This window comes from Ornithorhynchus anatinus, chromosome 7 (assembly GCF_004115215.2).
Source record: "Ornithorhynchus anatinus isolate Pmale09 chromosome 7, mOrnAna1.pri.v4, whole genome shotgun sequence".
NCBI lineage: Eukaryota > Metazoa > Chordata > Mammalia > Monotremata > Ornithorhynchidae > Ornithorhynchus > Ornithorhynchus anatinus.
In genome coordinates this window covers 20540756-20565331 of record NC_041734.1, presented here as the reverse complement: position 1 = coordinate 20565331, position 24576 = coordinate 20540756, and the positions used below count along the sequence as shown (strand labels likewise).

Below are 24576 nucleotides of genomic sequence, written 5' to 3'. Positions count from 1 at the left end.
ATGTGGTGCAATTAAAAATGGTCCGATTGCACTGGACGATATTAACATATTTTCCTTTCTTTTATAGACTGCGGCAAGAGGCAGAACTCTGCTTCTACAAGCAAAGGTAAAAGAAAGCCACTTATTTTTCTCCTCCTCTGCCTTCTCTGCTCTCTTATTCCCCTCAGAAATTACTCTGTACTCTGGATATGAGCCTTGTAGGAATAATGAACTAGCTGCTAATAGGAGGTTAATGGATGATATGCAGTAGACTATGTGCCATTAAAATCTTGGTGGGCCAATGCCCTGTTGGAGAAAAAACTCATTTCTGTCCCTCTTAATCTTATCACGTTCAACACTACATGGCCTCAGGATGCTTATTTGGGTGTTGATGATAATCATATTTTTTAAGCGCTTATTTTGTGTCAAGCACTGTCTTAAGCGCCGGAATAGGTACCAGATCATCAGCTCCCATTTGGGCTCGCAGGAGGAGGAGGTATTTAATCCCCATTTTGCAGAAGAGGGGCTTGAGGCCCAGAGAAGTTAAGTGGCTTGCCCAAGGTCACACAACCAGCAGGCGGAAGAGCTGATGTGAGATTCCCTGACTCCTAGTAGGGCCTGTGCTCTTTCCACCAGTTCGCATGGCTTACTCAAGTGAACAGCTATATTGTCACCCAGCGCTATCCTTCCTGGAAGGTGCCCAGTGCTGATGCAAGACTTACCCCAGAAATGAAGATCTCTGATATTTGGTAGCACTCAAAGATGTGCACGTTTTGCCTGAGGCTTAGGGGGATAATTGCAGAGAGGAATTAAACTCTCGAATTCAAGTCCGACGTTTTCTTTTGGAGTAGGCCACGTGCAACGGGTCAAAATGGGAATTTTAGTCCTTTTATAAAATGGTACCTAACAAAATGCAATTAACTGTTCTTACTTGATCTTGCAGGAGGAATTCACTGGCTACGATTTTGAGAACAGATTACATGTTCGAATTCATGCCGCTTTAGCCTCAATGAAGGAAGTGGTCCCGCAGTGACAGACCAGAAATCAGGATTTCTCCCACCCACACAGTTTCCGCACTTTAAGACAAAAGCAGAGGGAAAAGCTCTTGGAAAGATCGGCTTTTCTTCTGCAGACCACCTGTGCCAGATACCTTCTAAAATTTTTGAAGTTAGGCTGACACATTCACATCTCTTCTAAACCAGTACCTTTCTTGTTGTTTTGGTTTTTAAAGCAAATTTAGTCAGCCAGTGAGAGAGTTAAGTGTCCTTGTGCAAATTCTTTAGGTTGTATTTTTGTTGATTTTCAAATCCGATTTTTCTTTTTAAAACAAAACTGAATATGGTTGACCTGAAATCCTGAAGAACCACCTACTATTAAGCACATATCTGATAGCTTTAACAGATACTTACTAGTAAAATTATGCTAAGTAGATTGAAAATTCTCACACCTCTTAGAAAATAGTGTTTTTCCCTGGAGCAAGCCCAAATACCTTTCAACTCAATGAATGCAATTCAAAATATTGTCCCCAAATTGTTTTCCAAAAGAAATTTTCTTTTTCTCTGAAGCCAACCCAAGCCAAGGGATTCAGAAGTTGATCGTGTAACCAGGGCAATCTGTTAGGCTGACTTAAATGGAGGGTTTAACCTAATGGCTTGATCTGGGAGAGATGTTAGAGTTCTTGTAGGATTTTTTCCTTAATTTTGGAATAGCTTTCCATCTTCCCCTTTCTACAGTGTTTCACCCCATTCTTCTGCATTACTTAGTAGGGCTTATTGAATTAATGGGTGGTTTTTCAGGGGGGTTTTCATGATTTTTCCTTGGAAATATTCTAAATGGTTAGTTAGGTTGGTAGGATAGATGTTACCAGAATTTAACTGGTTTTTTTTTTTAACCTCAGGTTGCTAAATCTTGGAAGAGAAGGGAGAATCAAAAGCATTGTAAAAATCCCTCTTTTACTAAGTTTTAATCTTCAGTTCACCTTACTTCTTTCCACAGGCCCGCCCCCTTGTGGAATTGAAGTTTATAGATACCTCAGTCAATTTTAAGAACCTGGTATCATGACTGTGTCACCGACTTGGCCCAAAGTGAAGTTTGCTTTTTAATTCATTCTGAGCACTTCTTTAATAATACCATTTTATCCACGAAGCAATCGGGTCATACAAGGTCGATTTTTTTTTTCTAACACGTTAAGCAAAGAGGAGACTCTGGCTGGGATGTTGGTGAATTGAGGCCTAGGGGGTTGACGCTAGAATGGCAGGGGTGGTGAGGTTGGGTTATGCAGTGTCCGTTTTCCCCCTTGGATCAAACCACCATTATACATTTCCTCGTCTCCGTTTCTGCCCGAGTTGGAGCGGAGCCTTTGCTCCTCACCAGATGGCTTCAACAGTTGCAGCCCGCATCAAACTACAGCAAAAGACAAGGGCAGTCGAGTCACCAAGCGATAGGATTCCACAGCCAAACCTGGTTTTCCTAATGGAAATTCCCTGGCTTCGTCCAGGTGGAGGCGGAAAGATTCTGACTCTTTAGGCTATCGTGTGACTTTCCTCACCTCATCATCTATCTATGGCGGTAGCAAAAGTGTTTCTTTGGACCAGATTCATGGGCGTTCTAAGTCTCGGAGCTCTCGCTTCTGTGTTTATTCTTCCTTGAATATATCAGTTCAGATAAGTAGCAGTAGGGTTACTATTCTCTGTGTAAAGATTACTTATAATCCTGATTGTGATTTAGAAGTGGTTTTGATGTAGTTGAATTTGGTTTTGTTTCTGCATCAGATGCTTTTTATTTTTGTTTCTAAGTTCAGGATCAGTCCACTCTGCTTGACACACTTGCCCCTGGGTTTTCTTTACACCCCACGTATCAATCTGAAAGTCATTCATGCTCAGGTTCACCTTAGAATGCTCCTGCAGATTGCTTGTGCTGGCACTATTGAATTCTGAAAAACCCCCAGGTTAGCAGAATGCACTGTGAGTTTACAGTCAGGCTTAAGGAATGCTCCATAAAACGTGACAGAGCCTTCAGGGTTGAAATGATGTCTAAAAGGGGTTATCCAATCCGTGTACTATGACTTATCCAACCTATGTATTATGACTGTGGACCTGTTCTGTATATCTCAGTTCTGTGTAAATCACTTCTTTTCCCACCAATCCAGAAAATAATCACTCGAGTGGAACTGACTGTATCTTTTGTGTGTTTCTTTTTCTGTTGTTTATACCTTCCCCTTTCTGCACAATGGGATCGCTGTGATTTATAAATGTACACTCTTTTTTTATGTTAGTTGGTGCCTGTGATGAGAGGTCTCAAAATGTCTTGTGTGTGATTCGGGATCGACTGGGTACACTGACACACTCGGAGGCATGATCTAATAGCAATAATAGAATCTGCATCTTGCTGGATAATATCTAGTTAACGTTTTCCTTTTACTAGTCAGGTATCTTTCTGTTTTCAGTCGGTTATGTCTAAGTCTTCTAATGAGTCAAGAACTAGAATTTTTAGCTGGCACCGAAAATTAAAATCTCGATTGTGGTGTATTGTAAAAGTCACTAATTTACAGAACTTGCATTTTTATATTTCTGCCGAGTAAAGCTTAAGGAAAGCACACACCCGATTGTTTTTTTTTCTATTCCCCTTTTCTGGATTAATTTTCTAACCATGCCCTGGCCAGCCTCGAGGGGCAGGAAATTCAAAACTACTTTTGGTGTTGGTGAGCCTTATTTCCTAGACTCAGGAGAAGTCCAGGCCTTCAGCTGGTATTCTGACAATACATTCTTTTTAGGTGTTGGTGTTGCCTTGTGGGGAGGGAAGGGGTGTGTGTGTGTTTTTGTGTGTATTTGTATGTATGTGCGCATGCTCTACGAACAACCCCTCGCATTGGCTTTTCCACTGTAAGATTCTGAACTTTCTCCTTTTCCAAAAGTGACCCATTTCTCTATGGAGCAAATATCAACTCTTGGGCTTATGATCTGGGGGTTAGTGGGCTTTTGTTTCAAAATTACCAGTTATTTTTAAAAAATGGGCAGTTCTCTTATAACATCTGTTCTCACGACGAGTTTGGGATAGAACACTGTTTTTGTTTTGGGGTTTTTTGATGGTATTTATTGAGTGCGTGATGTATGCAGAATGCTCGAAGTGCTTGGGAGAGTCCAATATAACAGAGTTGGTGGACACGTTCCCTACCCACAAGGAGTTTACAATCTAGAGCGGGAAACAGGTATTAATATGAATAAATAAATCATAGATAGGGACATAAGTGCTGTGGGGCTGAGGGAGGGGTGAATAAAGGGTGCAGATCCAAGTGCCAGGGTGACGTAAAAGGAAATGTGGGAAGAGGAAATGAAGGCATCTTGGAGGAGATGAGCTTTTAAGAAGGCTCTGAAGGTCGGGAGAGGATCGTCTGCCAGACGTGAAGAGGGAGAGTATTCCAGGCCAGAGGCAGGACAAAGGGAAGGGTTTGGTGGCGAGATAGATGAGATGGAGGTACAGTGAGAAGGTTGGCATTAGAGAAGTGAAGGGTGAGGAGAGCAGTGAGGTGAGGTAGGAGGTGAGCAAGGTGATTGACTCCTTTAAAGCCGATGAGAAGGAGTTTCTGTTTGATGCAGAGGTGGATGGGCAACCACCGGAGGTTCTCAAGGAGTGAGAAAACACGGACTGAACGATACTGTAAAAAAATGATCCCGGTAGCAGAGTGAAGTCTAGACTGGAGTGAGGAGAGACAGGAGGCTGGGAGGGCAGCAAGGAGGCTGATGCGGGAGGATAGGATCAGTGTTTGGATTAATGTGGTAGCAGTTTGGATGGAGAGGAAAGAACAGATTTTAGTGATGTTGCGAAGGTTGAACGGACAGGATCTGGTGACATTGAGTATGTGGGTTGAATGAGAGAGATGACTCGAATAAAGCCAAATTTACAGGCTCACGAGACAGGGAGGATGGTGGTGATTTGCCCAAGCTCACACAGCAGACATGTGGCAGCGCTGGGATTAGAACCCAGGTTCTCTGACTCCCAGGCCTGTGCTCTTTCCACTAGACCACGCTGTAAGGAGCTAGGATTGTTCCTAGTGGGGAGAACGCAGTGTGATGTCGGAAGAAACGGTGCTTCCCAAGAGCTTTCCAAGAAACTTCCAAAAGAGTGAGTATTCGAGGGCAAGTTTTCCTTAATGCAGGGTTTGTCAGGACCATATTAACCCTATGTTCTAGGAGGACTGACTGTTTCTCGGTTTGTATTTCATTTCTTCTGCTTCACTCTATTTTAACTGAGCCACGGAGGAGAGTAGCAGGAGTTAAGCATGTAATGCCTTTAAATTTAAATAACCGCTTGTCTTTTGAGGCAAGTTCATAAACACTTAAGTGGTTCTAGCCTGTGGGCAGGGAACATGTCTACCAACTCTGTTATATTGTACTTTCCCAAGCGCTTAGTACAGTGCTCTGCTCACAGCACTCATTAAATATGATTGATCAATAGGGACTTGGGGACAAAACACTACTCTGCCTCTCTCAGAGGGACGGAAATGCAGGGAAGAAGGATTTTCTGGAGAAGCGGCAGCAGCAAAAATCAGAAAACCTAGGTGACATGCTGAGAAATGTTGGTGTTGGGTGGCTGTGAAGGTGTTTTGTGTTTTAGTTTCAAGTTGAGACAAGATGCTTTTGCCTTTTCCCTGGTTCAAAGAATCTTATGGGGTCCTATTTTGTCCCCACTAAGGATTTCCCAGGGGTCCCATTGGAGTTAAAGAGATGAGTAAGACCCCCTGCAGGCTTCTTGACCCAGAGTGGAAAGTCAGAGAGATTGCTTCCTTTCCAGGAAGTGAGCAGTAGGGAGTAATAATTACCCACTGAAACTCCCAAAATGATTGAGAGTTCCTCCACCTCAATGAATCGATGGTATTTATTGAGCACTTACCACATTCAGAGCACTGTACTAAGCGCTTGGGGGAGAAAGATGTGATCCTTGACCTCAAGGGGCTTAAAATCTCGCAGAGGAAATCGTCATCATAGAGTGCTGTCGAATCATTTCTGCTTCATAGACAGACACTAAAATGATCCTCAGGCGAGAGGAAGAAGGAAAAGGGGATATAAAGTTAGGATTGCAATCTTTCTGGCTTTCCACTCTGGGGCCGTGAGGCGGGAAGTTTAGAAATGAAATTAGAAATGAAATCAACACTGTTGAATCGTACCGTCCCAAGTGTTTAGTACAGCGCTCTGCACCCTGTAGGTGCTCAATAAGTACCACTGATGGATCGAATCAGGAAGGGACCTCCTGGAGGAGTTTTGATTTCAGAAGGCCTTTGAAGACAGGGGGAGCTGAGCTCTGCCGGATTTGAAGAAGGGAGTTCTTGGCAGGGGGAGGGTGTGAGCAAGAGGTCTGCCACAGGAATGAATGAAGAGGTGTGATCATGGGTGTGGTGGGAGAGGAGACTGGATATGAGAAAGGGAGAGGGACAGAGTGCTGATGGAGTGCCTTAAAACCCATTGCTCGGGAGATTCTGCTTGATCCAGAGAGGGATGGATCAAAGACCCCCTAAACCGTAAACTCGGTGTGGGCAGGGATATTGTACTCTCCCAAGAGCTTAATACAATGTTCCGCACACGGTAGGCACTCCATAAATACCATTGATTGACTGATTAATTGATTGGATGGGCGTGACTGTCCAGGCTGATGTGACTAGGGTTATTGGAAATTAATTAGGGAAGGCTCCGTGTAGGACGTAGGATTCCAGGATTACTCTGAAGGTGGAGAGATCTTGGGATCTATCAGATCCCGAGGGAAGGGAATTTTAGGGATATGTTTGGAAGTGGGCAGAGCAAGACACAGTTGGGCGAGCCTGCGAGGCGTGGGTGAAGACAGCTGCTATAGAAGAGAAAAAACTGGTCAGCTCCGAAGCCAAGGTGGAGGAGTTTCTGCACGAGGCAGAAAGAGATGAGTAGCCACCAGAGAGGCTCGAGAACTGGAGAGATATGTGCCAAGCAACATTTCAAGATGATTTGGGCAGCAGCAGGTAGTGTAGACCGAAATGGGGGGAAGCTGAAGCCTGGAGAAGAGGGTGGAGGCCGATATGAGGTAACCAGAGTTTGAACCAGAGTGGTCTAAGTCTGGGTGAAGGGGAAGGGGCGGGATTGGGAATATCATATAGGAGGAACTGGCAACATTCAGCAGTTGATTGAATGTTCATATTAATGTCCATTTCCCCCTCTAAACTGTAAGCTCGTTATGGGCAGGGAACATGGCGCTAATTCTGCTGCACTCTCCCTAGTGCTTAGTACAGTGCTCTGCACATGGTAGCGCTCAATGTATTCTATTGATCGAATGTGAGAGCGGAAACAGAATGAGGTGTGTAAGCGGCAAGTCCAGGGCTCTGCACACAGGATGCTCACAGTCCATACCATTTTGTGATCGTCAAGGAGGATGCTGAGGTCGGGGGATCCCGGGGTTGGAAGAACGGTGACGCCGTCGATGGGGATGGGGAGCTACGAGAAGTGGGTTTAGGAGGGAACGGATCAGAATCTATCAGTTTCTTTGATCTGTTGAAGATTTGAGTAGAATCTTGAGGTCCTCAAAATCTGGTGTACTTGGGACCTGGACATTTCTAGTTTTGTTGGAATTTTTCTGGTTTTCTGATCCGTAGTCATCACACACAGTTTTGTTGCTGGCAGCAACTCTCAGACACACACAAACACACACAGAGACACACGTTTGGCCCCAACTTTCTTTTAATGGGCCAAGGGTTTGTCTTACCCACACGCACAAACCCACATTTCCATTTCGTCCTGACTTCCTCCTAAAGGACACCTGCCAACCTGGTGGGGTTCCCCCTTCGGCTTTGGAGGTGTATTCTGGTCCCTCCTGCCCCCCAACACCTTCCTCCACCCACCTGAGAGCCATCAGGATCATCATCTTCATGAATGGTGTTTATTGAGTGCCTTACCATGGGCAGAGTGCTGTACTAAGGGCTTGGGAGAGTGCACTATTCATTCATTCAATTGTATTTATTGAGCACTTGCTGTGCGCAGAGCACTGTACTAAATGCTTGGGAGAGTACGATAGAACAAGAAGCATATTCCCTGCCCGCAGTGAGCTTGCAGTCTAGAGGGGGAGATAGGCATTAATATAAATAATGTACATAAGTGCTGTGGGGCTTGGGAAGGGGATGAATAAAGGGAGCAAGTCAGGGTGACGTGGAAGGGATTGGGAGAAGAGGAAAGGAGGACTTTGCTGTTCAAACTTTGCTGTTCAACCTGGGTTTCCTTCATTGAAACATTAAACCCATTACTCGACAAATACCACCGATCGCCCGGAGAGATGTCTCAATCAGTCGGGTGATATTTCCCCTCTCCGCACTTTATTTATTGTGCCACTTTTCTTCTTGCAGCGAGGGCCATGAGGACGTGAAGGTAATCGTGTCTGGCTCCGGAAGGAATCAATCGACGGAGTTTGCCGAGCCCTTCCCGTGTGCGGAGCACTGTACAGACCACTTGAGAGAGTAAGATATGACCGAGGGGGGGAACGCAGGTACCCTGCCTCAAACTTCCTTCTCGCAGTCCGGAGGGATGGAGGTCACCCACCTCCGGCGGGTCAACTGACCCGTCCGGGCGGCATGGGTGGGCCGGACGGGGCCAGGAAGCGTGGGGGCAAGCTCTCCCGCTACAGGAAGCAGCGTGGCTCAGTGGAAAGAACACGGGCTTAGGAGTCAGAGGTCGTGGGTTCTAATCCCGACTCCGCCACCTGTCAGCTGTGTGACTTTGGCCAAGTCACTTCGCTTCTAGGTGCCTCAGTGACCTCGTCCGTCAAATGAGGATGAAGACTATGAGCCTCACGTGGGATAACCTGATCACCTTGTATCCCCCCAGCGCTTAGAACGGTGCTCTGCACTTAGTAAGCGCTTAACAGATATCATTATTATTATGAATCTCAGCTCCGCCACTTGTCAGCTGCGTGACTTTGTCCAAGTCACTTGGCTTCTCGGTGCCTCAGTGACCTCATCTGTCACTCTTCTCTGGTCTCTTGCCCTCCCCCCCCGCCCCTGCCCCCCCCCCCCCCCCCCCCCCCGCCGGCGGCCCTGCCGACGCCTCCTTTGTCCCCGCCGCTTTGTGATTGGCGGCGGGCCTCGGTCCCCGCCCCCCCGTGCGCGCGGGGGTCTGTGTGACGCGGGCGCCGTGGGGGCCCCTAGAAAAGGCTTGGTGTTGGGGGGCGCCCGGCCCCAGAAGCCGCCCCGCCGCCCGCAGAGCACCCCGCGCCCGTAAGCAGGGGATCGGGGGACCCCCCCCCCAAGCCCATCCCCCGGCCCTCACCACACTGCCCTTCCCTGCCCTACCACCCCTCGCCTGCTCTCTCCGCCCTTCAACCGCCAGGTGCCGCCTCCTCCTCCTCCATCTTCTCCTCCCCCCTACCTCTTCCTTCCCTATCTCTCCTTCTCTATCTCCTCCTCCTCCTCTTCTATCGCCTTCTCCTTTTTTTCTATTACCTCCGCTTCTACCTCTTTTCCTCCTCCTTCTCTACCTCCTCCTCCTATCTCCTCCTCCTACTCTATGTTCTCCTTCTCTGTCTCCTCTTCTGCCTCTTTCCCTATCTCCTCCTTTCGTCTCCTCCTCCATCTCCTCCTCCTCTTCTATCTCCTCCCCTACCTCCTTCACTATCTCCTTCTTCTATCTCCTCTATCTCTTCCTTCTTCTCTTCTAAGTTCTCCTTCTCTATCTCCTCTTCTGCCTCTTTCCCTATCTCCTCCTTCTGTCTCCTTCTTCTCCATCTCCTCCTCTTCTATCTCCTCCTCTACCTCCTTCACTATCTCCTTCTTCTATCTCCTCTATCTCCTCCTTCTCTTCTATGTTCTCCTTCTCTGTCTCCTCCTCTACCTCTTTCTTCTCCTACTCCTTCCCTATCTCCTTCTCTTCTATCTTCTCCTCCTCCTCCTTCTCTTCTGTGTTCTCATTCATTCAATAGTATTTATTGAGCGCTTACTAGGTGCAGAGCACTGTACTAAGCGCTTGGAATGTACAAATTGGTAACAGATAGACAATCCCTGCCCTTTGACAGGCTTATAGTCTAATCGTTCTCCTTCTCTATCTCCTCCTCTACCTCTTTCTCCTTCTCCTTCCCTATCTCCTCCTCCTCCTCCTATCTCCTCCTCCTCCTTTTTCTCTTCTGCCTCCTCCTTCTCTCTCTCCTCCCCGACCTTTCTCCTCCTCTTCTACCTCCTCCTCTATCTCTTTCTCCTCCTCTAGCTCCTCCTCCTCCGCTTCTACCTCCTCCTCCTCTTTCTCCTTCTTCTCTATCACCTCCTGGTCCTCTATCACCTCCTCCTCCTCCGCTTCTACCTCCTCCTCCTCTTTCTCCTTCTTCTCTATCACCTCCTGGTCCTCTATCACCTCCTCCTCCTTCCTCTGCCTACACCCCCCCCCCAACGCACACCACACCTGCCCTCCTCCTCCTCTCCAACCTCCCTCCACCACCCCCAGCTCTTCCTCCCTGTGCCCCTGCCCGGCCCCAGCCCTTGCCTGCCCCTCCTCCTTTGGCTCCTCCTGTTTTCCAGGGCGAGGGGAGGTGTGACTGGCGCCCTGACTCCTCCAGATGACCCTCACCACACTGACTTCCCTCTAAACTCCCTAAGGGCAGTGCTCATATCTGTTAGTTCAGTTATATGCTCAGCAGTCTGCCAGACTGCCAGCCAGAGCCGGAGAGGTGTTCCCTGCTGCCTTTCAGGCTCTGTTTCTGATCCTAACTCTGATCCTACACCTCTGACTCAGTCCCTCCTCCTAGAGGCCCCAGGGAACTGTGGGGAGAGGTGGGCCTGGGTCCCAACACAGTTGGAGAGAATTTGAGAGAGAAGCTCTGCCCGCCCCTCCCTAACCAGTCCAGTGGCCGCTCTGTTCCAGCCCCTGAATGACCAGATATGAGTCGGGGCGTCGGAAAGCCACTCGTCTCCTAGGCATGCAAAGATCATCCCTGGGACCACCTAGCAGCTCACAATGGAGACTGCGGTTGGACAGGGGCAGGGACAGGAGCACTTTCTTGCTTCTTAGATCATGTCACAGTCGTCAGGAAAAAGGCAGCTCCTAGCTCGCAGCTTCTAGGCCTCTTTACCGCCAAGCTTGATGTCAGGTTTTCTGTCCTGGCGCGCCAGGCCGCCCCTTCTCCCTCAGCCCATTTGTGGCCGCCCACCAGCTCTAGGCACAGCCGGGTCCCCAAGCAGGGCTGCTGTTGGGAATCTGTCCCACTCAGCTCTCATGGCCCTCCGTTCCGGGAGCTGCTACTGAATCGGGCCTTGTCCGCTAAAGCAGTGAGCCTCTGTCTCTTCCTGGCTTTAGGGGGCTGATGCCAGTTCCTCTTGCCTTTAGGTCTTGGGGGCTGTGGAGTTGTCCCCGGGCTATTTTGTAGTTCCAAGCGGACCCGTGTCACTTGGAGGACACGTATGACCTGTAGGACTTCTTAGAGAGGTCAGTTAATAATGACAGTATTTGTTCAGCGCTTACTATGTGCAAAGCACTGTTCTAAGCGCTGGGAGATACAAGGTGATCATGTTGTCCCATGTGGGGCTCACAATCTTAATCCCCATTTTACAGATGAGGGAACTGAGGCACAGAGAAGTGAAATGACTTGCCCTAAGTCACACAGCTGACAAGCGGCAGAGATAGGATTAGAACCCATGACCTCTGACTCCCAAGTCACTCCACTGAGCCACGCTGCTTCTCAGTTTTGAGGGCTTTCTCATTTACACAGGCACATCCTTAGAACTGTATTTGATTTAGATATCCACCTATCCAGTTATTTCATCTTGATGCATTTGAACTCCTTTCTGCTTTGTCCTTGTTCTTCTTCCTCATGTTTTCACTGTCTCTAAGTGATTTTGGTCTGGCTCCCCCCATTAAACCGTCAGCTCCTTGAGGGCAGGGAGTGCACACCTATTGTCATCCTACTCTCCCGAGCCCTCAGCACTGGGCTTAGCATTCAGTAGGTTTGATCTTCTCCTTACGTACCTCAGATGTGTAATTGTGGCAAGTCACTGGGCCTGGAACTTTCTGCAGTTTTTCCAGGATACAGAAAGATGGTGTCACCATTTTATTGACTTAGAAATTACATCCTTAGGTGATTTCCCCAAGATGTACTCATTTTAAGAGCTGCTGAAGCTGGCCCGTAGCCAAGGTTGGGAGATTCAGCCACCCCTGGAAGAACAGAAGAGCAAATGGTCACCCACGGGTCTCCTCCCGAAGCCATGAGCTTCGGGGCTTTAGGGGGTTCTGCTTCTCCTTCAAGAGGACCAGAGTGTCTGATGGGTTGGCAGCTGTGTCTCTCTCTTCAATGTGACAGGGTTGCTCTGCTTGAGATGTATCCATTTAGGTGTCAGGTTCCTTAGAAACCCAACAGCCTTGCATACTTTCAGAATCTCTAGCTGATCAATCATATCTATCGAGCGTTGACTGTGTGCAGAGCACTGTATGAAGCTCTCGAAAGAGTTCTATATAACAGAGTTGGTAGACACATTCCCTGCCCACACAAGAACGGATTACTTGATGTTTGGTATCATTATTTTTTTAAATTTATTTTTAAAGATAGTCCTAAAGTGCGTACTGTGTTTCCAGCACTGTTGTAAGCCCTGAGGTGGACACCAGTTGATCAGGTGGGACACAGTCCTCTGACTCATAAGGAGCTCACAGCCTAAGTAGGAGGGAAAACAGGTATTGAATCCCCATTTTACAGTTGACGAAGCTGAGGCCCAGAGACGTTGTGGGTGACAACAGACAAGTGGCGGAGCCGGGGTTAGAACTCAGGTCCTTTGATTCCCAGGCCCGGGCTCCTTCCACGAGCCCGAGGCCGCGCTGCTTCCCAGTTGAATTGTAGGCTCAGGTTTGGTTGTTTCTTGAGATTGGCTGACAGTCACCACAGTGATTTGTCTTCCTGCCCCGGGGTAATTCTTTTTAGTTGGCCTGGATTTGGCCCTCCATCCAAACGTGGCGCCCTCGTCCGTGGTGTGAATTGAGCCCCTGGGAGTTGCGCTTAGTTTGGACACCACGGGTCTCCCCGCTATCGGTCAGGCTGTGACCTGGAGGGGGAATAAGCAAGGGTCTGGGTTTGCACCCGGTCCCTCTAGCCAGACACTGTTCCCAACACACACTTCCGGGACGTGCTGTACGCCGACTTCCTTGGGCCAGGCATCTGTCAACCTAGTGCTTCCCTGTTCCTCTCCCTGGTCAGCTCTTGCTCCCCAAGTCCAACAGGGGATCTTGCCGTGATGCCAACTGGGGCCACAAAAGCCCGTTCAGAATCCTGGAGGAGTAGCATGGCCTAGTGGATAGAGCCCGTCTGCCGCTTGTCTGCTGTGTGACCTAGGACAAGTCACTTCACCTCTCTGGGCCTCAGTTCCCTCAGCTGGAAAACGGGGATTAAGACTGGGAGCCCCATGGATCGGTCCTACCCTATTTGCTTGTATCCACCCAAGTGCTTAGTACAGTACCTGACACATAGTAAGCACTTAACAAATGCCACTATTATCACTTGAGTTAGAGGGGCGGGGAGCCTGGTCTGTAATAGCAGAGAGCAGCGTGACGTGGGAGACCTTGGCTCTAATCCTGGCTCTGCCAGTTTTCTGCTGAGTTTCCTAAGGCGAGTCACTTAACCGCTCAAGGCCCCTATTTCCTCCTCTCTAAAATGGGGATTCAGTACTTGTTCTCCCTTCTCCTCAGATTGTTCGGTTCTGGTTCTCCCTTCTCCTCAGATTGTGAGCTCAATGTGTGACAGGGAACTCTGTTTTACCTGATCACCTCACCCTTACCATTGCGCTTAGTCTTGTGGTCGGCACCCAGAAACCACCCAACGGACACCACGAAGATTATTTTTTTAGAATTCTTTTCTTGTCGGTTTTTCATGTAACATTTGTTTGAATAGTCTATAAACGTATTTCCCTCCTTTTCTGACCTGGGATTTTTTAGTGCAAGTATTCATTAGTCATTTGATGCAAGGCGTTAATGCTATTGGTTAATCAATTTGATCAGAAGTTGTTTTTGTCCCGGGAGAGCCTTTTTAGGGTGCCTATGAGTGGGCTGAGTTTTCCATTTCTCTTTCCAGGTTTACATTCCACTGTTTTCATCCCTTCACTGTTAATAGGATTATTTTAGTAGCTCTGTTTTTATGAGATAATCACTACTGGTGATATTTATTAAGTGCTTACTGCGTGTCAAGTACCCTACTAACCAGTGGGGTTGAAACAGTATGATTAATATGCAGTCAGAGCATTTGCTGGTTGATTATTATAAATATCTACTTCCAGATGTGGTTTTATTCCTATATCAAGGTATTGCTATCTCAGTGAAATATGGGAGGCTGCTGGCCTAGTGGGGAGATAATGGGACCAGGAGTCCATCACATGCATGCTGTATGGTCTTGGGCAAGTCACATAACCTCTCTGGGCCTCTCTTTCTCCATTTGTGGGAAAAATACCTTTCCTCTTAGGCTGAGTCCTATGTGGTATAGGAAATATATCTGTCCTGATTTTTTCCTCTCTCTTTTATGGTATCCGTTAAGTGCTTACAATGTGCCCAGAACTGTACTAAGTGCTAAGGTAGACTGGACATAGTCCCCGCCCCACAAAGGGCTCACGATCTTAATCCCCATTTTATAAGTGAGGTAGAGAAGTGAAGTGACTTGCCCAGAACCACACAGCAGACATGTGGCAGAGCCGGGATTAGAACCCATGTCCTTCTGACTCCCAAGCCCATTTTCTGTCCACTAGGCAACGTGGCTGCTGGTATATTCTCATTAGATAGAAGTTTCTCTTTTATCTATTTCAATGCTTAGTGGACTTCTTGGCACATAATAAGCGCTTAATAAATAGCATTTTTGTTGTTATCATTCAAGAAGACTATTTCTGAGCCTGCCTATTGAGAGGTGTGTTTTTTTGGAGGTAGCTGGTTGTGGAGTGGCATGAGTATCCTTACATCTGGTCCGGGCATGCTTTTATGATTTTCATTCCAAGTTACTGCTTGTTTTCCCTTCTTTCCCTTGTGCTATTTTCTTCCAAGTACTTAGTGCAATCCTTTGCCCACAGTCAGAACTCAGTAAACACCATGGATTGGTGCCCTAAGAGGTCAACAACCACTTGCTGCTAGATTATGACCATGGCCTCTTCCTCTGCTTTTCAGTTGATTCCCAACTCTTCTGGACCTGCACAGCTGAGAGTTCTCAGTTCCCGACAGCAGGTCTCTCTCCCTGCCAATTGGCCCGTTTTCCGTCTGCTGGGTTTGATTCAGCCAGTGACCGGACTACTGGCTGACATTTTGGTGTGGAGGGGTGCTATAATCTTGATTTCTAAACGTCTGTGAAATCAAAGTCAAGTTTCTTACCTTGGTCTCTGCTCCTGTCCAGCGACTGCGTAGCTGACACCCAGCAGCCTCCACTCAAGCAATCCCAACTGGTCGGTCTCGATGCCGACCGTTTCCCTTTTGGTTCCGTTGGGGGCAGCTCTACCTGCTCCACCGGGAAAGTGGCATCGGCCCTGCCGGAGGTCCCGATCCCTTAGGACACCCCGCCCTCCCCTCTCCATGTCCCCTACCCGTGGCCCGAGGGCTCCCAGCTCACCTTTCTCCTGAAGAACATGGAGTCACTCCTTGGCCATCCCCTTTCACTTCCACGGAGAGGAAAAGGGATCGGATATTACAGGAGGGAAACAGACAAAAGGGCTTATAAAACTGGGCTCTGGGAGGGGTGTAGACAACACTGGAATGGGACCAAGTCAGAGAGGTGTGTGTGTGGGTTTTTTTTGTGGGGGGGTTCTCACAGCTTCAGGCCAGAAGGTCATGCTGCCTCACTCGGGCCTCCCAGCCTCTACTGCCTCCCTCCTCTCCCCACAACACCCCGCCCCTCAGGGCAGCCCGGGCGGGTCCCCAGGAGGCGTCTCTCCCGCTTCCCGAGGGGGCCCGGGCCGGGCTGGGCCTCAGACTTGGTTTCTGTTGGATGCAGCTGAGAGACTGGAGCCGCTGCCACACCACCTGCCAGGATGATTCCTTCCAAGCCCAGACTGGTCGTGCCCTATGGCCTGAAGACTCTGCTGGAGGGCGTCAGCCGGGCCATCCTCAGAACCAACCCACCCAACATCACCCAGTTTGCCGCGCTCTATTTCAAAGAGCTGATTCTATTCAGAGACGGTTAGTTCCACCGGCCTGTCGACTGTGCGTGTGGCAAGGCCCAGGGCCGAGGGCACAGCCCAGAGCTTCCCTTCCTCCTCTTTCCCTCCCTTTTCCTCTCCTTCCTCTGGCTCGTCATCCTCTTCTTCCTTCTCCTCCTCCCTCCACGCTCTCCCTCCTTCCGGGTCGTCGTCGTTGTCTCTTTTCCCTCCACATCCTCTCTCTCTCTCCCTCCCACCTCCCTTTCTTCTATTTATCTACTCGTGTACTATATGGTATCTGTTAAGCACTTACTGTGTGCCAAGCACTGTACTAAGTCCTGGGGAAGGTAAACAATAACCAAATTGGACACAGTCCCTGTCCCGGGTGGGGTTCGTGGTCTTTAAGAGGGAGGGATAGTTGAGTTGGGTATCTAATCCCCATTTTACAAGTAAGTAACCCGAGGCACAAAGTTCAGGGTGCCACCCAAGAGTGCACCAGGCAAGTGGCAGGGCTGGGATTAGAACCCGGGCCCCCTGATTCCTAATAATAATAATAATGATGTTGGTATTTGTTAAGCGCTTACTATGTGCAGAGCACTGTTCTAAGCGCTGGGGTCGACACAAGGGAATCAGGTTGTCCCACGTGGGGCTCACGGTCTTAATCCCCATTTTACAGATGAGGTAACTGAGGCACCGAGAAGTCAAGTGACTTGCCCAAAGTCTCAAAGCTGATTCCTAGGCCCGTCCCTGTCCCCCAGCTCGCCCACACGAGACGGGCGACTGTGCCCCACTCCATTACTGGCTCAGACCAGTGGCCCGTCCAGCCCGGGACTGCGTCTGCTCGCACCCGTTGGTGTTTAGAGGAAGCGAGGGTTGCTGTCCTGGACACCTGACCCTTTCGTTCATTCATTCGATTGTATTTATTGAGTACTTACTGTGTGCAAAGCACTGTGCTAAGTGCTTGGGAGAGTATGATATTCATTCAATTATATTTACCGAGTGCTTACTATGTGCACAGCACTGTACTAAGTGTTTGAGAGAGTACATTACAATAATAAACAGACACATTCCCTGCCTACAATGAGCTTACAGCTAGAGGGTGGGAGATAGACATAAATACAAATTACAAATATGGACAAAAGTCCAGTGGGGCTGGGAGGGAAGGGGAGAACAAAGGGAGCAAGTCAGGGTGACACACAGGGAGAGGGGAGAAGAGGGAAGTGGGGCTTAGTCTGGGAAGGCCTCTTGGAAGAGAGGTGCCTTCAATAAGGCTCTGAAAGGGGGGAGAGCAATTGTCTGTCGGAGTTGAGGAGGGAGGGCGTTCCAGGCCAGAGATGAGATGTGGGCCAGGAGTCGGCGGTGAGACAGGTGAGACCGAGGCACGGTGAGAAGGGTAGCGCTAGAGGAGCGAACTGTGAGAGAGAAGCAAGGTGAAGTAGGAAGGGGTAAGGTGGGGGAGTGCTTTAAAGTCGATGGTGAAGTGTTTCTGTTTGACACGGAGGTGAATGGGCAACCACTGAAGTTTTTTGAGGGGATGGTGACATGTCCTGAATGTTTTTGTAGAAAAACGATCGGGGCAGCCGAGTGAAGTATGGACTGGAGTGGGGAGAGACGGGAGGCTGGGAGGTCAGCGAGGGGGCTGATGCAGTAATTCAGATGGGATAGGATGAGTGATGGTATGGACACATTCCCTACCCACAACGAGTTTACAGTCTAGAGGGGGAGACATAATACATAAATGAATAAATAAATGAATTACAGATATAAATAAATGAATTTCAGGGAGGCTCCACCATTCCCAAACAACCCCCAACCCCCTTGCCGCCATCTCCCCTTCAGTGAGTGAGAACATACCCTGGGGACGGGAAGGCTGGCTGGGGAATCTCCCCCTCCACCTCCACTCCCCACCCATCAGGGATGTTGGAGAACGGGACTGGAATCTGCCCGATCCCTTTTGAGGACGTACCCGCTGTGCCGACTCTCGCCGAGCATGGGCCGGGCCACCCAAGCCACCCAGCTTTGCTCTGCCGCTGCCGCCCCGACCATCCTACAGGACTGGGCCTCAACATGCCCGCCGAGTCGGGCACGTGCCCGCAAGTCAAGGAAATGGGATGCTCCGGGCCACCCTTGGATGTGGGGAAAGGAACACGATGCCCGTGTGGATGCCCTCTCTCATCCTCGGCCTGAGCGGCCCACCGGGTCCCGCTGGCTCTTCGTCCGTGCTCCCACACACCTTGCTTCTGGACGTGGCTCCCCCGGGTCTCCCCCTCCTTTCCTTCTCTGCCTCTTTCAGGTCACTCTTCCTGTTCACCACCTGGTGTCCACTCAGTCACACCTCGTCCAGCCTCGGGTGCCTGTGTCTCTCCAGCCTGTCTTTTGTGTGTGAAAGCGGCGAGTGGGGAGAGGGTCTGCGGGTCTTGTCCCAGTATACATATAGAGGGAGAGCGAGCGAGAGAGTGCGTCTGTGGCAGTCCGTCTTTCTGGGTGAGTGCAGCTGTGTCTCTGGATCCTGTCTATGCTGAGGTGTGGATGTGTGGGGTGTGCCTGTGCGGCAAAGGTGCTGTGACTGGGAATGCCTAAGGACAGGGAGTCCCCGGATCCCAGAGGGCAACCCCGCCTTGCCCCGGCCCCCTGGGACGGCTAACTTCACTGGCTTTAACGAGGGTTCTTGCTTTCCTCCGCTTGCCCTTCCAGCCAACTCTTCACTGGATATCAAAGACCTGGTCAAAGAGTTCCACCAGATTAAAGGTAAGAGGCCCTCACACGCCCCTCTCCCTTGCCCCCGGCACCCCCCAGTCCCCGCCCCCTTCCAGGCAGGAGCGCTCCTGGCCCTCGGCCAGCTGTGGTCACCGTGTGAAGAAGGTCCGGGTGCCCCCTGGGATTGGTCTTTGCCGGTCGGGTCAGGCAGTCAGTTGCTTTTACAGTGCTTGGCACATAGTGAGCGCTTAACAAATGCCATCATTATTATTTTATTGAGCGTTTACTTTGTGCAGAGCACTATACTAAGCGCTTGGGAGAGCACAATAGAATGACTTTATAGTCTAGAGGGAGAGGCAGACATTAAAATAAATAAATTACAGATACGGGCATAAATGCTGTGGGGCTGGAAGGTGGGGGGTGAATGAACGGAGCAAGTCAGGGAGACACTGAAGGGAGTGGGAGGAGACGAAAGGAGGACTTAGACCAGGAAGGCCTCTTGCAGGAGATGTGCCTTCAATAAGGTTTTGATGGTGGGGAGAGTCATTGTCTGTCGGATATGAGGAGGGAGGGCGTTTCAGGCCAGAGGGCGCCAGCAAGGTAGATGAGATTGAGGTAGGGTGATGAGGTTGGCATTAGAGGAGCAAAGTGTGCAGGCTGGGTTTTAGTAGGGGAGTAGGAAGGTGAGGTAGGAGGGGGCAAGGGGATGAAGCGCTTTAAAGCCACCGGTGAGGAGTTTCCATTGGATGCGGAAGTGGGTGGGCAGGGATGGGGGCACATCCAACTCTGGGCTCCATCCAAGCGGGAGGTTTCCAAGAAGTGGTGTGTGTCTCGCTCTTTGCAATGTCCAGCGTGGAGGCAGGGGGCAGAGAAAATGACCTTTGGCTTCGGAGTCAAGGGTTGTGGGTGCAGGGGCCCTTGGCTTCGACTCCCCTCGTTATCAGAGGGCTGCAACTTGGCTTTTGGCAAGGTGGAGTGATTTCCTGGGGCTCCCGTGCCTCCCTTAAAGGTAGATGGGCGGCAGAGGCAGAGGCCGGCAGGGCCCTAGGGAATGTTCAAGTACATCTGAGGGAAACCCCTCTCCTGGGAAGGGGCCAGCAGGGGCGTCTGGGTGCGGGCCGGGGATGGGTCGGCGGAAGTGAAGAGGAAGGCCAGAGGTCGGGGAAGAGGGCATGGAGTGAACTGAGAGCCGTCAGGGAGGCTTCACCACCGTCTCCCTCCCACTGCATCCTCTGGGCCCCCCCGCCCCCACCCCGGGGAGAGACAAGGGTCCGTCGGGTCCGGCCGGCTCTAGTTGGCCGGTCGGGACTCTCGCCCGACACCCCCACTCCCTGCTGTCTGGAATCTGCCCCACGTGCCAACCGCCCTCCCTGCTCTGGTGACCCGAGCCCGGTCTCGGCCCGCGAGGTCCCCGGAGCCGCCCGGGACCGGGGGAGGCCGGCCCGCGGCCCAGACCGGGGCCGCCTGGTCTCGCGGCCCCGCTGACGCCCCGCCGTGTCCTTTCCAGTAGAGAAATGGTCAGAGGGAAGAGAGGAAGAGACGAAAGCGGAGGACAAGGTGTCGAGAGAGGTGCTGCCCCCACCCGCGCCGCCGCTGCAGCCGACCCCCGTGAGCCCCAAAGAAGAGAAGAAGGAAGTGTCGCGGCAGGAGAAGTCGACGGACACGGAGGAGGACAACATGGCGGGGCCGCTGTACAGCAACAAGACCACCCAGTTCCCGTCCTTCCACGCCGAGGTGCCGGAGCCGGAGCCGGAGCCGGAGGAGAGGCCGGAAGCGGCCTCCAGCCCCAAGCCGTCCTCGCCGCCGCCCTCCCCCTCGCCGCCGCCCCCACTGTCGGCGGCCTCCCCCGAGCTGGTCTACGTCCCGGCCGACCCGGCCCAGCTGGCCGCCCAGATGTTAGGTAACGTTGCGTCGGATCACTCCGAGGTGTTAATGGTGGACGTGGCCACGGGCGTCCCCTCCCTCCCCGAGGTGGCGTCCGGCTCCGAGGAGTCCAGCGGCACCCCCTCCGCCGAGAGCGCCCTGGGGGCCATCACCACCGTCCGCATCTCTGGGGTCTCGGGCGAGTCGGTGGTGTCGAGCCGGGCCTCCCTCCAGGCCGAGGCGGGGCCCGCGGCCGAGCCTCCGGCGGGCCCCCCGCCGGACGACCGACCCGCCCCCGAAGCCCCCGCGCCGCCGGCCGATCTCGAGGTGACGTCCACCGTCGAGATCACGCCCGTCTATGACGAGGAGCGCGGGGCCGAAGGGGAGGCTTACGTGGAGCAGATCCCCGCACAGATAGTCATCCCCTTCACTGACCAGGTTGCCCGTCTTCAAGACACCACACCGTCGTCGCCGGGCCAGGGCCGGGTGGCCGCCCGGACCCCCTCGGAGGGGTCGGCCAAGTCGGCCGGCCCCGGGGCTGCCGCCCCAGAGGAGGACGGGAAGCCTCCGGGGCCCGTGGAGGAGAGCGCCGGTGGGGGGCTCTCCGCCGGGTCCTCTGAAAGATCGGTGCCCTCGCGCGAGGGCGTTAAGGCGGTCCCTTCGGTGAAATCGGTGCCCTCGGCCCAGTCGGTCCACCCCGAGGCCGGGCCCCGGGCGGCGCCTTCCGCCCAATCCGTGCCCCCGGAGGAGGGCGTAAAGCCGGCCCCGACCGAGCCGGCCGGAGGGGCGGAGGTCCAGGCGGCCCCTTCCGCGGGGTCCGCGGCTAGCGGGGGCCCCGCCGACCCAGACAACGACCCACCGGGGGACCCGGCCCCTTCAGCAGGTTTGCCAACAGGAGGTAAGGAAGGAAGCGGGCTCGCGGAGTTGACATTCCGGGTAAAGTTAGCCACCCGCGCCGCCCGCTCCCCACCTCCGGCCCAGCTGGCTCCACCCGGGTCCGCCTCGGGTCTCCTCCCCGCGGGCGGACGGCGAGGCCGGGTGCGGCCGGGGTTTCCGGGCGCCCCCCCCCCCCCCCCGCCCCTCCCCCCGCCCGCCGGGAGGACCCTCTGCCGGACGGTCGTAGCGTCGCCGCCGCACACACGTAGGGACAGAAAGGGAGAGAAATGGTGGTGTTTGATTCTGCTCTCGCACTGGGCTGGGGGACTCTGGGAGCCGGGCCGGAGGCCGGACCCGAGGGCCGGAGCGCTGGAGGGGTGAGGCGTCTGCCCTCCTCGCCGCTCCGGCCCTCCGTCCGGCTGCCTCCCCTCCTGCCGGACTTCTCTTAACCCAGTTCCGCCTCCGGGCTCTGTGGGATCTGGGCGGCGGGGGGGTCCGGGGGGACAGGGGAGGGACCCAGCTGGAGAGGCGGGGGTCCGTGTCGGGGTCACGGCCTGGAAACCGGGGCTCAGCCTGCCCTTCCGCAGCGGGGCCTCGGGCGTGGGCGGGCGCGGCCGGCCGTGGCCGGCCCCTAAGGAGCCGGACGGGGCCGAGGGTCCTGGAACTTTCTCTGTCGCTGACGACGTCCACGCCCAAGCCGAGGGCCCATTCCCTTCGCGGGGTCGGCGGCCCGGTGGGGTCCGGGGGCTCGAGCCCCCCCGCCCGCCCCCGGTGCCCGGCTCCCAGCCCCGGGGGTGTCCAGAGCAGGCTGGCGGGGCTTGGACTCACGGGCCCGGCCCTCCAGGGCACAGAGCCTGTGACCTCCCCCCAAGCCGGGCACGGGACCTCCCCCCCGTTCCCTGACCCTCCGCCCGCCATCCCGCGGGAAGGGAACGGCCCCGGCCTGGGACCCCGGCCCGTCCTCAGCCACCGGGCACGTCGCGGCCCCTCGCTCCATCCGGTCGCCCGCCCCCGTGGCCCCGGTCCGAAAGGGCCCCCCCGGCTCCACCCCCCCTCCTCCTCCAGCTGGGCCCCAACCCCCCCGTTCCTGCCCCGCCGGGCCCTCCGCAGAGCAGCCCTCTAATGCCTGCCCGTTGTTTTTGTCTCTTGTAGCAATGGCGGCAAGCGAAGCAGGACAACCACCACCATACTCTAACATGTGGACCCTTTATTGTCTAACCGATCTGAACCAACCGAGCCACGCCTCGCCGCCTCCGCCGGCCGGGGCGCCCCCCCCGCCCCAGCCCGCCCTTTACCTGGCGAACGCTAAGGAGCCACAGTCTCTGCAGCTGCCGCCGAAGGTCACCTCTCCGACTTACGTGATGCTGGACGACGGCAAGAGGACCCCCGCCCCGCCCTTCATTCTAGTGGGCTCTAACAGGCAGGAGGCCCAGGACTGGAAGCCCCTCCCGGGCCACGCCGTCCTCTCGCAGCCGGACGCCACCAAGAGATTTGCCGCCGTCCAGGTGCCCGTGGCCGTCCCGGCCGACCCTGGCGGCCCCCGGCCCCCGCGCCCCGGGCCGGACGGCCCCCCCCGACCGCAGAGCCCGGTGTTCCTCTCGGTCGCCATCCCTCTAGAGGACGTAAAGAAAAAGGGGTCGGGATCCGGTGACGGGCGCACCCCCTTTGCGGGGAGTTACGGTATCGCGGGAGAGATCACCGTGACGACCACCCCCGTCCGCAGAGCCGACACGTAGACCGTGTGGCAGGTGAGCTCGCCTGCCCGGCTCCCCGCCTCCGTCCCGGCCCACCACCCTGCCCCTCGCCCATCTAGTCCGGCCCGGCGGGTGGGAGTCGTGGCTCTCGTCGGGTTCGGCCCAGAGTCCAGTTAGGGGCAGGACTGCCACCGGCCGCCGGCTCCGTGCGGACGACGGGGCGCCGGCTTGAAGGCCAGCGGCGGCCGCGCTGGGCCGGAGCTGGGGCCGGGCGGGTGGGGGGGGGGGGAAGGGTGGGAAGGGGGGTGGGAACCGATTCTTGACCACTGTGGCTGGTCCCGGCCGCTAGCGGGCTGGGTTTTGGGTCAAGAACCCTATCTTTCCCTGCTGACCTCAAAGGAAGCTCCGCGGATAGGCGACGGGCGGTCGGCGGGCCGAGGTGGTAGCGAGGTCGGCCTTTGAACTGACCGGCCACCTTGGCCGGAGCCCTGACGGGGCCTGCGTCTGTGTTCTGTTTCTCTCCTCTCCCTCCCTGCCCTCCCCCACCCCGAATCGATCACTATTATTGAGTGCTTCCTCCGTGCAGAGCACTGGACTGAGCACGCGGGAGAGAACAACAGAGTCGGTAGATGCAGTCCCTGCCCGGCCCTTGCTGACGGCCCCCTTAAGCCTGGGCGCCGGTCTCGGATCTCACGCCCCGGGGCACACGTGCAGCCTAGCTCGGCTCCCAATCCAATTCTGTTTCAGCCAGTGTACCATTCTGGAGATCGTGCAGCAGACTCCTGCCTTCGGGACTGCTGCAATTTCTAGAACTCACCAGGATCGGCCCTGGGTTCCTCCCCCGTCCAAGTGTGGAGGCTGGAGATGACACACCCTGAGATGGGCGCTGCTCAGGGGCGGCCTGCCCATGGCTCCGGGGACAGGGCTACTGTGGCTAAGGGAGATTACAGAAGATCCCAAACTGGCATCTAAAGCCACCTTTTTCCACCTCCTCCTCCTCCAGTTGGAGTGAGCCAAGACTCAAAAGCCAGGAGTTAGAGGAGAGTTGTCTGGCTGAGTGACAGCTGCCCTTAAGGGACGAGAGAGAGAGAGACAGACACACACACAGGTTCACGGGCCTTCCTGTGCCATCAGTTTAGTTTGAGTTAATTTAAAAAACAACAACTTCACACTGGGGCTAAGCTTCAGTATTAAATATGCCTACCATTCCTTTCAACAGATGCTGAAAATGATGATGAGGCTGTTTAAGCCAGGATTCAAGGTGGACTCATCCACCCTGGATGGTTTAATAATAAACTTCATGCAAGCAACCCCGCTGTCCGCCCCCGCCCGGTTCCTGGTTCTGTTCTGGACACTGAGGTTAGGCCTGGGGGGAGGGTCGGGGAGGGG

At 53.5% G+C, this 24576-nt stretch overlaps 2 protein-coding genes across 5 annotated transcripts in view; both read left to right on the top strand.

The window, feature by feature from the left end:
• The window catches only part of TTC39C (tetratricopeptide repeat domain 39C), an 82347-nt gene extending 78771 nt beyond the window's left edge, over positions 1–3576 (top strand). For both annotated transcript variants that reach the window (XM_029069295.2, XM_029069296.2), the window contains 2 exons: positions 68–106; positions 923–3576. In XM_029069295.2, coding sequence (XP_028925128.1) covers positions 68–106; positions 923–1012 — 129 coding nt within the window. In that variant the 3' untranslated portion in view covers positions 1013–3576. The remainder of the gene's footprint in view (positions 1–67; positions 107–922) is intronic.
• Positions 3577–4793: 1217 nt separating this feature from the next.
• On the top strand, positions 4794–24499 carry CABYR (calcium binding tyrosine phosphorylation regulated). 3 transcript variants are annotated; one of them, XM_029068559.2, is made up of 6 exons: positions 9123–9202; positions 15913–16097; positions 18752–18805; positions 20262–20654; positions 22646–23241; positions 24407–24497. In XM_029068559.2, the coding sequence occupies exons 2-5, from the start codon at positions 15950–15952 to the stop codon at positions 23227–23229; spliced, it is 1179 nt and encodes a 392-aa protein (XP_028924392.1). In that variant the 5' UTR covers positions 9123–9202; positions 15913–15949; the 3' UTR covers positions 23230–23241; positions 24407–24497. The 3 variants fall into 3 exon arrangements, with proteins under 3 accessions (XP_028924391.1, XP_028924392.1, XP_028924390.1); XM_029068558.2 differs by lacking the exons at positions 9123–9202; positions 22646–23241 and adding an exon at positions 4794–5100 and having other exon boundaries at positions 20262–21515; positions 24407–24499; XM_029068557.2 differs by lacking the exon at positions 22646–23241 and having other exon boundaries at positions 20262–21515; positions 24407–24499.
• Positions 24500–24576: the final 77 nt, after the last annotated feature.